The sequence below is a fragment of the Cottoperca gobio genome, chromosome 1, assembly GCF_900634415.1.
Source record: "Cottoperca gobio chromosome 1, fCotGob3.1, whole genome shotgun sequence".
Classification (NCBI taxonomy): Eukaryota; Metazoa; Chordata; class Actinopteri; order Perciformes; family Bovichtidae; genus Cottoperca; species Cottoperca gobio.
Window position 1 is genome coordinate 16,396,294 of NC_041355.1, and position 15,550 is coordinate 16,411,843.

The window sequence follows — 15,550 nt, forward strand, 5'->3', positions numbered from 1 at the left end:
GAGTCAACAAGTGGGGGGAAGAGTAAAGAGAGACACAGTCAGAAAGTACAGAAAGAAAGAGAGAGAGAGAAAAGTAGAGAGAGAGGGGGGGGGGGCAGTCTGAGTCCTTGCAAACAATAAATAAACAACGATATTAGTGCAACAGCAGGGAGCCCTGGCTCTGAAAAGGGTCTGTAAGGGAGTGTGTGTGTGCGTGCGTGTGTGTGTGTGTGTGTGTGTGTGTGTGTGTGTGTGTGTGTGTGTGTGTGTGTGTGTGTGTGTGTGTGTGTGTGTGTGTGTGTGTGTGTGTGTGTGTTTGGCAGGTGGCAATAATTGGGAAAGAGAAATCAGTGTAAAATGTAAAAGGAGAAAAGACAACAAAGACGATGAAATGGACAGAACAAAGCGATACTGTGGGTGAGAAAAAAGGAGAACGCTTGGAAAATGGCGAAATGAGTAGAAAGACAGAGAAAGAGAGAGACTTCTCCTTCTCCTCAGACTTTCTCCTTGATTCCCAGCCAGCACATTTACAATCGAGGAAGTCTCTGCTGACTCGCTGCAGCTCCCCCCCTCTCCTCCCACCTCAGGCTGGGACCCCCCTCCCTCCTGAGAAAGTGGGACTCCCTCTCCCTTCCTCCTCACTCTCCCTCTCTCCCATCTGAAGATTTAACACAGTGCAGAGCAGCGCTGGCAGTCACACTTGTGCCCTGGATTGTAGCAGAGAGAGAGCAGCCCTCCTGCAGCCTGTAAGCCCACCACCATGGATGTCAAACTGCTGGCACTGATGGCTCTGCTGGCCGTGGCCACACATGTACCAACCTCCAGCGGTGAGTGCGGGAGAGGGACGGGACACTCTGGGGAAACTTTTAATGCTGCAGATAGATTGTTGGTTTGATCATGTTTGAGGGTTTTTAATGATTCTTGGTTGAAGAAAAGTTGCTCCATGAGATGTTTTAGTCTTACATACCTGGATGTTGAGGCTTTTATCATTTTGATCATTTTAATCTTGTCTGTGTAGAAACTTAAAATTCTTTATTCAGTCTATGTTTAATTAAATCAGGTGAGTGTCTTAAATCTAAATAAAATTCACACGTTTGAACATGTTTTCATTATTAACTTTTGACATTGTTGGTCCTCTGTCAGGTTTTATTTGCGTGTTTTTCATTTGATAAGAAAGCTACTTTTTGAAACAATGTCTTGTTGCACTTGTGGCTGTTAAACTTTGATACTCTGCATTGATTTATTTTGTTACATCTCATGGAGAAATAGATGCCAGAGAGTTGACTTTAATTCCAAAATGATTCATCCACCGTTTATCTGCATGGATTAAATGATTACTAAAGAGCTGAAACGAAGATAGATTAAGTACATTAACCGATAAATTGATTATGTTGAGGATTGATCAACAGTTTAAGCCATTTTTAAGGAAAAGTGCAGAAAAGTCACTGGATTTTATTTTCAGAGACATTTTTGCTGAGATTTCTTTCATAACTTTGTGACAATATATGTTGACTGTTAGTCGCAGGAAACAAGCAACTTGAAGATGTCAACTTGGGCTCTGGAAAATATATGAATTGAGAAAACAGTTCATCAGCAGATTAATCAATGATTGTTAATTGTTAATGGCAGTGAATTAAATGACCACATATTCACAGCAATGAGTAATCTATATTACTGCAGCTTCATGTAGCTTTTTAGGAGGGTTTATTATTTGTTAAAAAATGTCCAGTAATAATTTTTATTCAGTATTTTTTGACTAAAATCCTTCACGTACCACACGAGGAGTGCAGTCTTCCGCAGTGACACCACATTAATCTCCCAAATCCAAACCTTGGTAGAAGACAACCAGGGTGCTGTTGGGTCGCCTGTCCTGCGTTATGCTAAGCTTGTTGTTGCGGCCCCAGTAAGACCCCTGCGTTAGCTCTAAATGTGTGTATTTGTCCTTTCCCTTTGCTTTCTTTTAATTAGTTTCTAATTAGGGATAAACAATGCGGCGATGATAGCAGTGGATGCTCGCTTCTGGCCCCGGTGCTGCGTGCTGCATAATGATCCCTTAGTTTGCATGAGAAAAGACCCTGAATGGGTGTGAGTCATTAGGCTGATATTACTGGCGGATTTAGCCATTTGTGGCGGGACATTTGGTGTCGCATTAGAAACATGCATATCAATAGGAATATGTTGAACCCCACAACAAAGGTCTGCAAGTTACACGTGATGCAGTTGATTTAATTAATTAGTGTTTATCTTGGCAGGAATGATACAAAGAATGAGTTGTTCCTAAAATCAACGTCTGCTCTGCGAGCTTTTCTAATAATTTATTTGACACTCTGAAGCCTCAATGAAGCTTTTAAACCATGTGTTTGTTGTCAATGGAGTAAAGCACTTTACAGCTTCGAGGCTTTTAGGATGGATTCCTAATGTAAACTTTTATTGCAGGGTGTTTCCCTTCATCTTTTCTTTGATAGTTTTACAATCATCCTTATTTATTTGGAAAATCTGTTTGAAAACCGCAAATTAAATTCAGAACTACTTTGTAATTGTGTGCACTTGGATTTATCCGTGTGCATCTGTGGTCCTTTAGCCCCCCAAAAGCCTCCATGGAGGCCCGGGGGTGATTTGTAATCATTTTAAGAATGTACTTGAGGTGATTTCCTCAGAGGCTGTTGATGGCGTCTGAGCCGCAGAGTGCTTTGTCATAAAAGGGACAAATATTGGAAATTGAATGTGGAGGACCCTCCTCCATTAGAGTGGCCCGGCTGAATGCCCCGGGAGTGAAAAGCTGAAATTCTGCTTGTGTGTGTCTGACTGGTCAGAAAAGGGCTAATCTCTTTTTAATGAACATGTTGTTCAGAGCAATAGCAGGTAAACTCATACGTTCCCATGCGTTGTAGAGGCTTGTTACAGTAGATTAAACACGCTTTTAATTTGTCCGCTGAGGGAAGTGATGCGTTTAATCACAACTGAAAAGATGTAGAAGCTACCTTGTTAGAATTTGGATTTTAATTTAACTTTAAATCCTCATATGAACCAAAACGACGCCTTTTCCACAAACTACCATGAGCCAACATGTTGCATTTCCTTTTAACTAGCCAAAAACACTTCAGATCAAAACTACGTTTTCTTTGTCAAATGAATACTAAAGTGTTCTGCCACAATTAATAAACAGATAACACGAGTAATGCAGCATGTGAATGAGTGTGTGTGTGTGTGTGTGTGTGTGTGTGTGTGTGTGTGTGTGTGTGTGTGTGTGTGTGTGTGTGTGTGTGTGTGTGTGTGTGTGTGTGTGACTGATCCTCTGCTCATGAAAGCTTTTTGTTAAGCTCTTTTTGTCTTCACGCTGACATGAAAGAAATAAGGCTTATATAAAAAATATATATATAAGTTTGTCCTAAGCTTAAAATCAATTGAGTGAAAGTGAATTATTTAACTTAACTTAAAAAACTGCTGTTGTCCCTGTTCAGTGTATCGGTCAGTGAGCTCAACACAACACTGAGTGTTTTACTTGTTTTAACTGCACACTTTCTTCACCAGTAGTTTCTTCACTTCTTCTTTTACCTACACTGATGCTAACTTGTACTTTTCCTTGTTGTGTGTTTGCAGCAAAGCCCATCAGTCTGGTGGAGCGGTGCTGGTGTCGTTCCACCCTCAACACGGTTCCTCAGCGCTCCATCAAAGAGCTCAAGTTCCTCCACACACCCAACTGCCCCTTCCAAGTCATGTAAGTGAATGAGAGTGAAGTGATCGAGCTGACAAGTGATGATCGTTTAGAGGATTCTGTCTCGTAGCTCTTTTACATTAAATCTTTTGGATGTGGGTGAATTTAAAAACACTGTTGGTCATATCAGTGCTGCCTTCAAAAGTGAAGTCAAGCTTCTAGTTTTCTCACAAAACACCGCGCTGCAGAGAGCATGGCCGCTTTCCAACTCTGGTCCAACTCTCAACTTTTAGTGACTTCAGGGTTTGTGTTTTTTACAGTATGTTCATACGTTACTATAAAATAGTTATTGCAATATGAAATTTAAAAAAAAATTATACATTATATATTATACATACATACATCATACAACAGAAGATTTAAGGGCAGCACCAAGAATCAATAATCACTTCAAAATCAAATTAAATTAGTGATCATCTGAAATTTGACTTTTTTTTTGTGTGCCTCAAAATAATATAATTTAATAATGAATTTACATTTTACATAGTTAACTGATTTCCCACTTTTACCTTAGTTGATTATATTGTTTTGAGCCTCTGTCTCTTATAAGATCAATTAGTATGTACGTTTCTTTCTAATTAAAGGTCATCCTTGATTTATATATTTAAAAATCTACACTTTTGAGGTTTTTCTTTTACCATTATTTGATATGTCAAAAAATAGTAATACTACACTACTTAACTAAAAACCGTGTAGATAGATAGAGAGTAGATGTGTGAGTGTTTGGTGTTAATATCCTTCTATTCTCTCCCTAATGAGAGGCCTGAGTTTAAAACAACACAAAAGAGGAAAGCACTAACTCGAGCTCGAGGGGGCCATATATGTTTTGCAAAGGAAGCAATAATTAAGGGTCAAAGTGATTATCTTTGTATTTCTGGTGACCCCCTGTATCTCTTTTTTGTTTGTTTCCCGCCTCAAACTGCCCAGCAACATTGAGCATAATGTCACGAGCCTGAACACATTATTTAAGAAGCCTCATTTATTTGTTCGCTATTGAAAACGGGACTGCAGAAGCCTCACGGCCAAAAGGCTAAAAGGCTGTGGGGCTTCTGCCAGAAAGGGCGGGGGGGGGGGGGGGGGGGCTGTTAGAAGGGGTGAGCGAATGGCAAAAGGTCAGAGAGGACACACGGCGCTCAGGCCGGGACACAAACTCACTCAACCTCGCTCCAGAAAACTGCCAGAGGAGTCAAGAAGTCATTCAGCCCGCAGAGTCGCTCTGATATCTCTATTGAGGCAGATAAAAGAAAGCCGGGAACACGATACCCTCTGTCCCCCCTCTGCCCTCCGCCCCACCGTGCACCCTCATCCTACCCCCCCAATTCCCCCACCCGTCCCAGCATGCTGTTGGTATTAACTTGCTGTGAAGTAATTACTACCTGCTGCTCGGGGAACTCCGGCCCTCAGATTCCAGCCAAGTCAATTAGGGTTTAGGCTCTCAGTTGGTCATCCAGACAAGCAGACAGATAAACAGGATGAAGGGAGACACATCAAAACAGCAGAAAGCTCCTGAGCGGATGAGCTAATAAAATAAAAGAGGAGGAGGAAGAAGGGGACATCCCGGGAGGAAAAGCCAACACAGATCCAGTTACTGAGCTGTTTGGCCTCCTGCCACTCGTGTTAGTTTGAGGGATTTGGGCCTGATGTCTGGATTGATGCTCCTGAGCTGCTCTTTTAAGTTTAGGAGCCATTTGCTTATTTGCACGCGTGTGTGCATCTAAATAAGGGAGGTGGCATATTAAAAGGGTGGAGCAGACTGTGGGGGTTCAAACTGAATCAGAAAGCAGTGAAGAGGGAGCAGCTAGGAATGTGTTTAATTTGTGAAGCCGTGTGATGGAGAGAAGGAGGGACAGTGAGCCGAGACACCTCTTGAGTCGTTGACTCTCATACACGACCTTTTGCCACTGAGGTGTGAGATCCACATGTTTGGAGGGAGGGGGCGAGACCCTGCTGCCTGTTCCCCTGTTCGCCCCAACACTCTCCCAGCAGTCTGTCTGATAACAGAACAAATCCTCTCCTAAATATTTGGCTCAGCTCTCCATCAACACCCGAGAACACACACTCTCTGAGGTCGCAGAGATGCTCATCTTGGATCGTTCTGAAGTCCCTGCAGCTCCTGCTTCAGTCTTATGCTGCAGATTAGATCTTGACGAGCAAATATCAAGCAGTATATCAATTGTAAAATCCAATTTCCAGAGTAACATTTATATGCTTTGCTGTTTAAAAGAAAGAAACATTCGATCATTAGGTTTTTCAAGATATAGTTTTGCTTTGTACTCTCTTGAAATAAGCTGCAAAATGCAATCGCTCATTTAAGAAATTATTTTAAAAGATCAAAACAAATTTGATTTACTTATTCATATCAAATAAAAAAGAATACTGATGTAAAATGTACTTATTATTTGAATGTTATTTAATCTGGACACAATAGGCAGCAGTAATAGATGAACAAGAGATCACACACACGTGCCACAAATCATAATTAAACACTAATGCAATTATACAATCACAAAGACCATTTCTAATACAATCATTAACAAGATGTAATCCTATAAACAACCAAAATAGCTTCATATAACAACCCAGTAGTGATAGAGATGCCACAGAAAAGTCTTATTAAATGCAATTGTTCCTTTCGCCTAATCAAATCAGTTGAGTCCTAAAGTAATTGTGGCAGATATGATATATATATATATATATATATATATATATATATATATATATATATATATATATATATATATATATATATAAAGTCTGCAACAATGTGAGATGTAAATGTAGGAGTACAGTACAGAGTGTACACACTACAACAACAGTGTGATCAGCGATGTGAGCCTCCGCTCCAGCTGTCGCTGAGTGGAAACAGAGAGCTGTGATTTTTCACCGCAGATCGGAGGGTGACAGCCTGTTATGTGTTCAGTAATCCTCCGGTTTTCAACTTGGACGTGTTTTAGGATGTGCTGAAGTTTTTAGAGTTTAGCTGAGAGCTAAACCGTATCAGATATTATCCTGACATAAACTCATCTTAACATCGAGCTTTGATTCATTCAACAGGAGTCGGATCGTGAACAGCATTATTAAGCAGCAGCAGTGTGATTTGTTTATTCTCAACATTAAGGTGACAGCTTGTTAATCCTCTGGTTTTAACTGGGACGTGTTGTACGATGTTCTGGGGGTTTGGGAGATTAAGTTAAGCTTTTACTTGAGTGGGGTTTCATAAAACATTAATTGTATTATTGTGATTTATGAGCCATAAAAAAGACAAATCTTTAGAGCATCTACTTAAACAATATCACCTCCCAACCACAGCAGACAGTAATACTATCTTTATAGTGCTCTGGGGAATTATAAATGTCACTTATGGTGCTTTTAGGTTTAACAGACCATACCGGTGGTTTGTGCGTTTAGATTTAGCAACTGCAAATTGCTTATATTGTACATTTCTTTCCACCATTATCTAATTCATAGGCTACAATGGCTTTTTAGCTAATTTTCCCACATTGCTAGAAGCCACTCTTTTCCATTAATTTCAGCATTGTATGCCTTGCAGAGAGTAGAAACGTGAGGGAACGATCGTGTGAGGTGAAAGAGAATTAGGGGAGCCTGTTTAAAACCCTTCAGCACCTGAATGCCTTTAATTAGGGTCAGAGGTCTGACTCCATCTCGGAGTAATAACTCTGCCAAATCTGAACACAGACATGTTACACACATTTTTAGATTCAGTGTGACTTGCTCTTTCCGGGGATATCATTATGATGTCCATATCTATTTATTAATGTCTATAAATCCCTTTGGAAATCATTGAAAAAAGACTCTTTTTATTCAGAACTTGCCTAAGAATCATCGTATTTTAAATGTTCTTCAGTATCAAAGTAATCCAGTGATAGTTGTCTGTACAGACATTTGTACAGTTCAAACAAGAACTGCTAATAGCTCATTTGGCATACTTTTAATTATGAAATAATATTTTTTCCGAGCTAAACATGTAAAACCCCCTGTGCGGTCCTGAGGGAGGAAATGCCTAAAATGCAACCCAATAGAACCAACGAAGGGACATGAATGAGATTGTTTAAGGATCCCTTCTAATTAAAATGCCAACCAAGTTTCCTTGAGATTACTGGGAGGTCCTGTTACTTGACCGCACAGCTAATAAAAAAGATACGTACTCTGTACTCTACACCATCCCTGGATGTTTGTCTACAAAAGGATGTGGTGAAAATATTCCCCGGCCTTGAACCTGATTTATTACGTGTGAGTTTGGATTGGACTATAACACTCAGAATGTAAAGTCTCATCCCTCAAATTCTTTTTTTTCCTCACACAGTGCCAAGCTGAAGAGCAACAGGGAAGTTTGCATCAACCCGGAGACCAAGTGGCTGCAGCAGTACTTAAAGAACGCCATTAACAAGTAAGAAGAAAACTCTCTCTCTCACTGTGCAGACACAAGCATCGCTGACAGACACAGGAATGAAATTCCCCTCTAGTCACTGCTGAGTGTAGAGCCCAGAGAAGAAATAAACCATTGTTACAAGTGAACATTTCTCAGTTTCCTGCCGACAATTACTCTCTGAATTCACTGACATGGTTGATGCAAGCAGCCGAGTTATTAGCTGTGAAATAATTAGCATCAAGAAAGAAAAGCGATAAATCTGTCACTGCTATGTCTGCTTCCTTTATTCTCATAAGCATGTTTCTGTGACTGCAGAATAATCAAATGTTCATCCTTTTACCCTCTCAGCTCGCTCGCAGCTCACACCAAATCACGTGTTTGTTGTACTTTTAGCATGACTTTATTATATCTATCTAAGAAGCATTTTCCACATAATTATCATCAATAATTGCACATCAGCGACAGTGTGGGTGCAGCATTGTGGGTAAAAACTATTCATAGTAAAAACTGCAGCAGCTTATTCAGCTTTTTAATGAGCTATGCAGTTAAAATGTGTGCATTCCTCATTAAAAAAAAAAGAAAATCCCAAAATGTCTGGTGGTGATTAACGCCAGGCTGCATGTCTGCTTCTTAAAACTCCATAAACACTTGAAGCACAACGTGAAAACAAACAATAAAGTAATTTCTGAGGATTTACGAGATATTGTTTACTGTGTTAGTAAAGGACCTGGGTGAATTCAGAAGCACTTTAAAAATGAAGTCTTATTCTTGGAGTTATTGTAGTTTATTGAAGAATGCATGTGGCACTGCACATACTGCGTGTAGATAATAACTTGAGCAAAAAGTGCTACAGTCATGTACTGCACACCAGTCATAGGAAGGAGGTTAGGGAGTTATTAAAGGGGACATTGAATGGAACCATGATATTCATCTATTACTTACATTAAGACAATAATCTTTTGCATTACAAGTTTTCTGAAATTTTGTTTGAATATGCAAATGAAGTATTATCTATTGTTATCTTTTGGTGAATTTAGGAGACACAAATATACAAAGTTAGTCAAATAAACACCTAAATGTGTATTTTGGATATTTTTCTTCCATTATTCGGAAAGAAAAGTTATGGAAGCAAAATAGTTTAAATCCTTCAAATGTACCGGTACATGAAAAAAAAAAGTTTGATCAGATTTTATAACAACATAGTCAGTGAATGTATTGGTGCTAATCCAGATTTCCCCATCGGGTGCAGCAAAAGAATAGAAACAATGACCTTCTTCTCTTTTCAGGCTAATAACTAAGTTATCCTTCTGTATCTCTCTCCAGGGTCAAGAAATCTAGAAGACGCAATAACAGGAAAAACTAAATACAAGGGAAGACATGTCTGTCATCAGGCCTGGCATCCGCGGGCCGAACCTGTATACCTCCCTGTCACTGCTATGGATGTATTTAAACACGCTGTATGTACCTGTCCACCTCTCTGGACCGCTTGCAGAACCAGCACTTCACCACCAAACTGTGCGTTACCCAGCACCGCCACCGATCCCCTCTGCACACCACCGCAGAAACCTCCAACTCTCCATCTTAGCACCAAGTGCAATTATACCTCGAAGTGACGGGACACATGCTCACGTCATATATGTGTGGGTGCTGGGCACGAGAGAGATGGAGAGCATGCGTGTGTGTTTGAACGTGCGACATATGAACTAACTCTGATTGTGTGTCTGTATATAGTATTTTCCTACTTTACACTGCTAAAGAGCTTTCCGTCTCTCACAGGGCTTTGTGGGTCACGCCACCTTCATGTCATGTCATAAAAAACATTCACATCGGTCTCTGAGGAGCTGGTCATGTCAAAGGAGTGATTACTTTCATTTCAACATACTACTACTTCTACTTTTTATTGTAAATCTTACTTTCATAAGAAAGAAAAAAAACTTGGGACGGAGATGTTACAGACCTAAATGTTTCCTCTGATAATAAGTGATAGTGGCATTACTCCATGGCTGAGAGGTCTTGGGGCAGTAACAGACTCTGGTCAATGGGCTTAACTCTTCACAAGCAGTGACCAATCAGAGCGAGCCATGCAGGCCAACAGTTATCTTGAATTGTCTTCCAGCTTAAAGCTCCACAACAGAAGCTCACACACAGTGACACACAGTGACACACAGTGCTCAGAAACCAGCACTTGTGGCGCTATATATTCAGTATGAGGGCTTGGAGTAATTGACACAATTATATTTCACTGTTTATTTTATGCAAGATTTAAGATGGGATGTTGTGACCTCTATATGAAAAACAATTATGCTTTTTTTACCAGTCAAAAAACATTTAAAGCGCAGTTGTTAGAGTCTGATATGTTAAATGAAATGGAAAACTGGCGTTGTGCCCAGGCCATACTGTATTGATAACGATTATGAAATTAAACGCTTATCAATGCAGCTTTTTTGTTATTGAACATATCAGTAAACAGAGACCAAATATAAAAAGAAACCTGAAAGAAACCTGTGAACCTCAAAAAGCACAACTTTCTATTTCATTGTTAGAAAAAGGTGGTAGATCGTCACAACTCTTCATTTTCTTTACACCTCATTAAATGGATTATATTTAAATGTATATCATGACAACAGACCAATTCCACTGCAGTATCTTCATACCAACACATGTCCTTGGTAGGAATGGAAAGCTAATAAATGGTCACATAAAACAACTTGATTATAAACGTCACAATGGGAATGTTGATGGTGGCAAAAAGAAAGTGTTTGATTATCCTTTTTTATATATATTTGAGCCACTTTATTATCAGATGTGTCTTTTAAATGTAATTGTTTTATTTTTATATTGTGTATAATCTTACTAAATGCTTTTGTAACGCTATGTACAGTAGGCAGTAGCTACTAAATGAAGGCTCGTCCATTAAATGTGAGAAACAGTATAAAGCTTCTCTTTAAAGGTTTCATGCAATATTTCACAAATATGTAATGGTTTGTTACACAATATGCAACACTAAAATACTCTTTTTCTTTATCATTTTTTAACATTAAAAAAAACCAGCCAGACAAATGAAATATCGCCCTCCTGGTTTGTTGTTCTCCTTGTTTCTTTATCAACCAATCTCAGATGTAACAGCTGTGAACTGAATACGATCTGTTCAATTCAACACACAGTGATTGAAAACAAACTGTCATTGTGTTACATGAGGAAGTTATTAAGCCCACCGGTCGTCCCCGTCGAACACTTGATTCAATTTTAAAGTTTTACTGAGGTTGATGTATGATGTGTCAATTGGGCCACGGAGCAAAAACAGAACAAAACCTTAGAGTTGAGATTCAAGCGTCCGACATGTGCTTCCAATCTGGACACTCCCAGCACCCCACGGGCTTTCTTTTCACTTCCACTCAACTGCTGCCATGCCGCACATTTTTTCCCCCTGAAATTGTTTGTGGTCATTTCTATGGTCTTTGTTTTGTTTAGTTTCATACGGTCTATTTGCTGTGAGTGCCTAGTGATATCAATTTGCAGCTAATGGTGCAATAATTATGTAAATGTAATTAATCTTCCAATATTGTCATAGAAGTTAACGGCTATTAATGTTATATTATTATACTCATTTGTTTGAACACATTGCTAAATAAGATAACACTGTTCCAGTTTCCAAATGCTCTGATATGCAATGATAAAAGTATAATTGTATTTGTTGTGCAAATTCATTACAACACCGCCGTCCATTCTTTACTTTGTTAACGATAATGAATATTGTGTTATTTCTGTAAACTTCAACCTTTGTAATATATGTATAATGTGATAATTATCTCTATTCCAGGAGAAAGATATTGCATTACACATGTTGAAAAACTTTGTTAACCATTGTTTCATTGTTGTTTATGTTAATGAGATACATGTAATAACATGTTATTAGTTTTATATAGATAATGAAATATTATAGTTTCAGACAAATACATCTTTATCACTGTGAAAATAGAGCTTTTACATAAGTTTTTGTGTGTATTATTTGGTCCAAATACACATTCAGGTTCACATATTTTCCACAACAGTGTGTTAGTAATCAGTGGGTGCATGTGTTCTACTTTGGACCCCGAGACAATGTGAAATATTTCTTTTGAGGCAGCTTCTGACACATATTCTTCATATACGCGAGATGTATTAGAGTATTATTCTCTGTATTGTCACTGTTTTATAAACCAAGAGGCAGTATTTTAGCTATGATACTCAAGCCCTTTTTCAATAAAGTCATATGAAATAAAAGGAGTGACATGTCTGCATTTTGTCCGTTGAAAACTGTGTTTATTTGTTTATTTGACTGATTTGAAGCTACGTCAGGGCGGAGAGGTTTCAAGACTAATTTACAGAAAGACATTCTGGATAGACTCTGGGCTTATCAAGTGTTTACGGCTGGCCTGTTAGCAAACTAATGGCTACTTACACATCAGCAGACATGGAGCAACGAGAGCATCCCATTGGAGTCGAGTTTCTTCCAACCTGACTGAAGCCTAGTATTCACTTTCCTTTGAGCTTGTTGCTCCAATTCCAGAGAAAAACAAAGCGCATAGAGATTTTACCTGATGGAGTTTGTTGTTGATTATTCTCTCTTGCCATTAAAGCTCGAGCCTTTGCTATCCGCTGAGCACAGGCTATCTCTCTATGTGGACGACCTCTTATTATTCCTAACAAATCCAAATATTTCCCACCACTATATAATACAAGAAAAGAATGTTTCACTTGTTAGATAATGACTAGATGTGAGACTTTCTTGGCACTTGGGATAATCCTGGCAGAAAATAAATATTATATAAATGTAACTTCTGTGAGACAGTGTTGAAATTCAAATAATAAGCTAAAAACAGCCAAGAGACGCACATCTGTAGAGTTGAGTGTTGATTCTTAGTGGGTTCAGCACTACGAGCGACAGTCCTTTCACAATACAGGGAGTCATTTTGTTTAATAGTAATACCTTAAATATCAACTTCGATGCGGCTTTTGAAGTGGAAAATACAGAGCAGACGACATTTCTCTCTTTCAAGAACTGTCATGAGGAGTTATGTACTCATTTTGATGTTAATAAAAAGTGGCTGCACCGCAGCTCAGACAGGTGGGATAAGTTGTACCACAGACCAAGCAGCCTCTCTTTCCACAGAGAGAAATAAATCACCAGAGACCAGACTGCTTCACCAAAATAATCCAGCTCAAACAGAAAGGCACCGCCGGGCCAAAACCTCATGCAAACAGTTTTGCCTTACGGAGGAACAGTCACTTTGAGACCCGATGAATTATTCAACAGGACTATCACTTGACATTTTCCACCTTAGAACTGAAACCTATTCAGCAAAGCTTTTCTCCAGTAAAGAGGAAAATCACATGTAATGAGCATTAAAATCACTGTCTGATATTCTAACACCTGAGGTTTCAAAAGTATTCATTTGTGTTGGTTCATTACTCGCCCACAGCGCCAGGGAGCCCAAAGCTGTCAGCTCTAATAAAGTGGAACCATGTAGAGCGGATTAATTTCATAGTACAGCTCTTACCTCTGACCTGTGTATAGATATATACGAGGAACATGAGACAAGGTTTTGGACGTGGACCAAGCGGTTTAGAGGGCGAGAGTTGCATGTTTGAGCCTTTTGGGCACATTCAGAAATGATTATGGGATTTCTGTGCTCTGCTTACTCAGCTGAGACCCGGCCATGATGGAGGTGGCTGACATATGTACAGTATTTTTTATCAATATGTATTTTAACTGCTAGTCGCTCTGATCCAGTACAGCGGAGGGAATTTAGAGGTTTTTACAGCAAGAGAGAGGCCACAGGTTACAGTGTGTAATATTCTTAATACAACTAGATAAAACATTACAAGCCAGTTGTGACTACTAAAATAAGGCCAGTGGGCTAATTAGAGTGTGAATCAGACATAACGCTTTACGACGGAGAACAATAAAATCACAGATTGATGAAGAGACATATCAACAGATGAAGCAGCAGAATAAATGTTGACACAAAAGTTACAAGAAAACTGGACCTCACACAGAGCTCCAGGAGACAGCGAAGGATGATGAAGTGTGTGTAATTGTACAGCGCACTACACACTTATTAGACTACACAGTATAATAGGTCGTAGTGTGTGTGTGCTCTCAGTCAGCATGTAAAGGTCGAAAGGTGATGCAGGAACTTTTTGGCTAATCAGAAACATGATGCATCATTTTTCTTTCATTCATTTTTCATTAAAATCGAGTTTGTGGTGTTGAACTTGTTGCTCTCAAAGAATGAGAATATGACATTTTTAAGCAAAGCACTTCCATAAGGTTCGTCATTGTACTTCTGACATATCAGAACACAGTGTCATGATGATGCATTTTTGTTGGACATGTGAATGGACATGATTATTCATATGTCATATATTTATTCCAGCACCCTTTGCACTCTGCACCTTTGCACTCTGCACCTTTGCACTATTCTCTTACTGTTTCAAAACATCATTGTTTATCTGTACATATTAGTTAAACGTTCATGTTTTAACTTTGTCGTCCTTGTTTTTAGCTGTATGTGTAAGTGCATTGAGAGCAACGAAAAACTGGACTAAAGAACAGTAATTAACCTTTTTGTAACATTTGTAACAAAGTGACTTTAAATATACACTCGTTGCTTCTGATATTGATTATGTTTCAGACCTACTGTACACCTGCACTGAACCTAATGGTCAACTGAACACCGAAAATATAAGGAGATATTTTCTGTGAATCTTCTCTCATATTGAATCAAGTAGTAACCACATAAAAACACTGCCTTGCTCAGCACACAGCAGCCTTCAACTCAAATCACCTGAGACAGAGAACATAACCAGGTTGGACAACAAATTGCCCGGCTGATTTGGTCTTGGAGGTTGTGCGTAATCCAGTGTGATTTGAGGCTCTCGACCGTACATCTTTGAACAACTTAATACCAGCCGGTTGAATGGAAGTTAATAGGAAACATGTTGGCTGAACATGTGGCAAAACCACACAGGGTGGTGTGTGTGTGTGTGTGTGTGTGTGTAATTCCTTTAGTTTCGTGAAAAAGTCGCAGTGAAAAGAAAGCCAGACACTAACATGATGTTTCCTGCTCAGGATCTGTGAACATGTACCTGAGGCTGAAAGATCAAGTGACCATACACACATACACATACACACACACACACACACACACACACACACACCCACACCCACACCCACACACACACACACACACACACACACACACACACACGCACACACACTAAAGAAATCCTAAACACCCTCAAAGGCATACAGGAAGGTGTGGTCAACCATAAGGTATGGATGCTGAAGTTATACTTAAAAGGAAAGTGTAAACACACCCATGCAGGAGCAAGCCCGCATCAAAAGGTAACACAAGTGCATAAAGCTGTGAGTCTCAAAATATGAAGATGCACATTTCTGTGTAAAGTGCAAATCAACATTG

General features: G+C 39.2%; 1 protein-coding gene across 1 annotated transcript; it reads left to right on the top strand.

The window, feature by feature from the left end:
• Positions 1-638: 638 nt before the first annotated feature.
• cxcl12b (chemokine (C-X-C motif) ligand 12b (stromal cell-derived factor 1)) lies at positions 639-12,347 on the top strand. Its single transcript, XM_029440705.1, has 4 exons — positions 639-806; positions 3,580-3,697; positions 8,019-8,102; positions 9,408-12,347. The coding sequence occupies exons 1-4, from the start codon at positions 740-742 to the stop codon at positions 9,445-9,447; spliced, it is 309 nt and encodes a 102-aa protein (XP_029296565.1). The 5' UTR covers positions 639-739; the 3' UTR covers positions 9,448-12,347.
• The last annotated feature ends 3,203 nt before the right edge of the window (positions 12,348-15,550 follow it).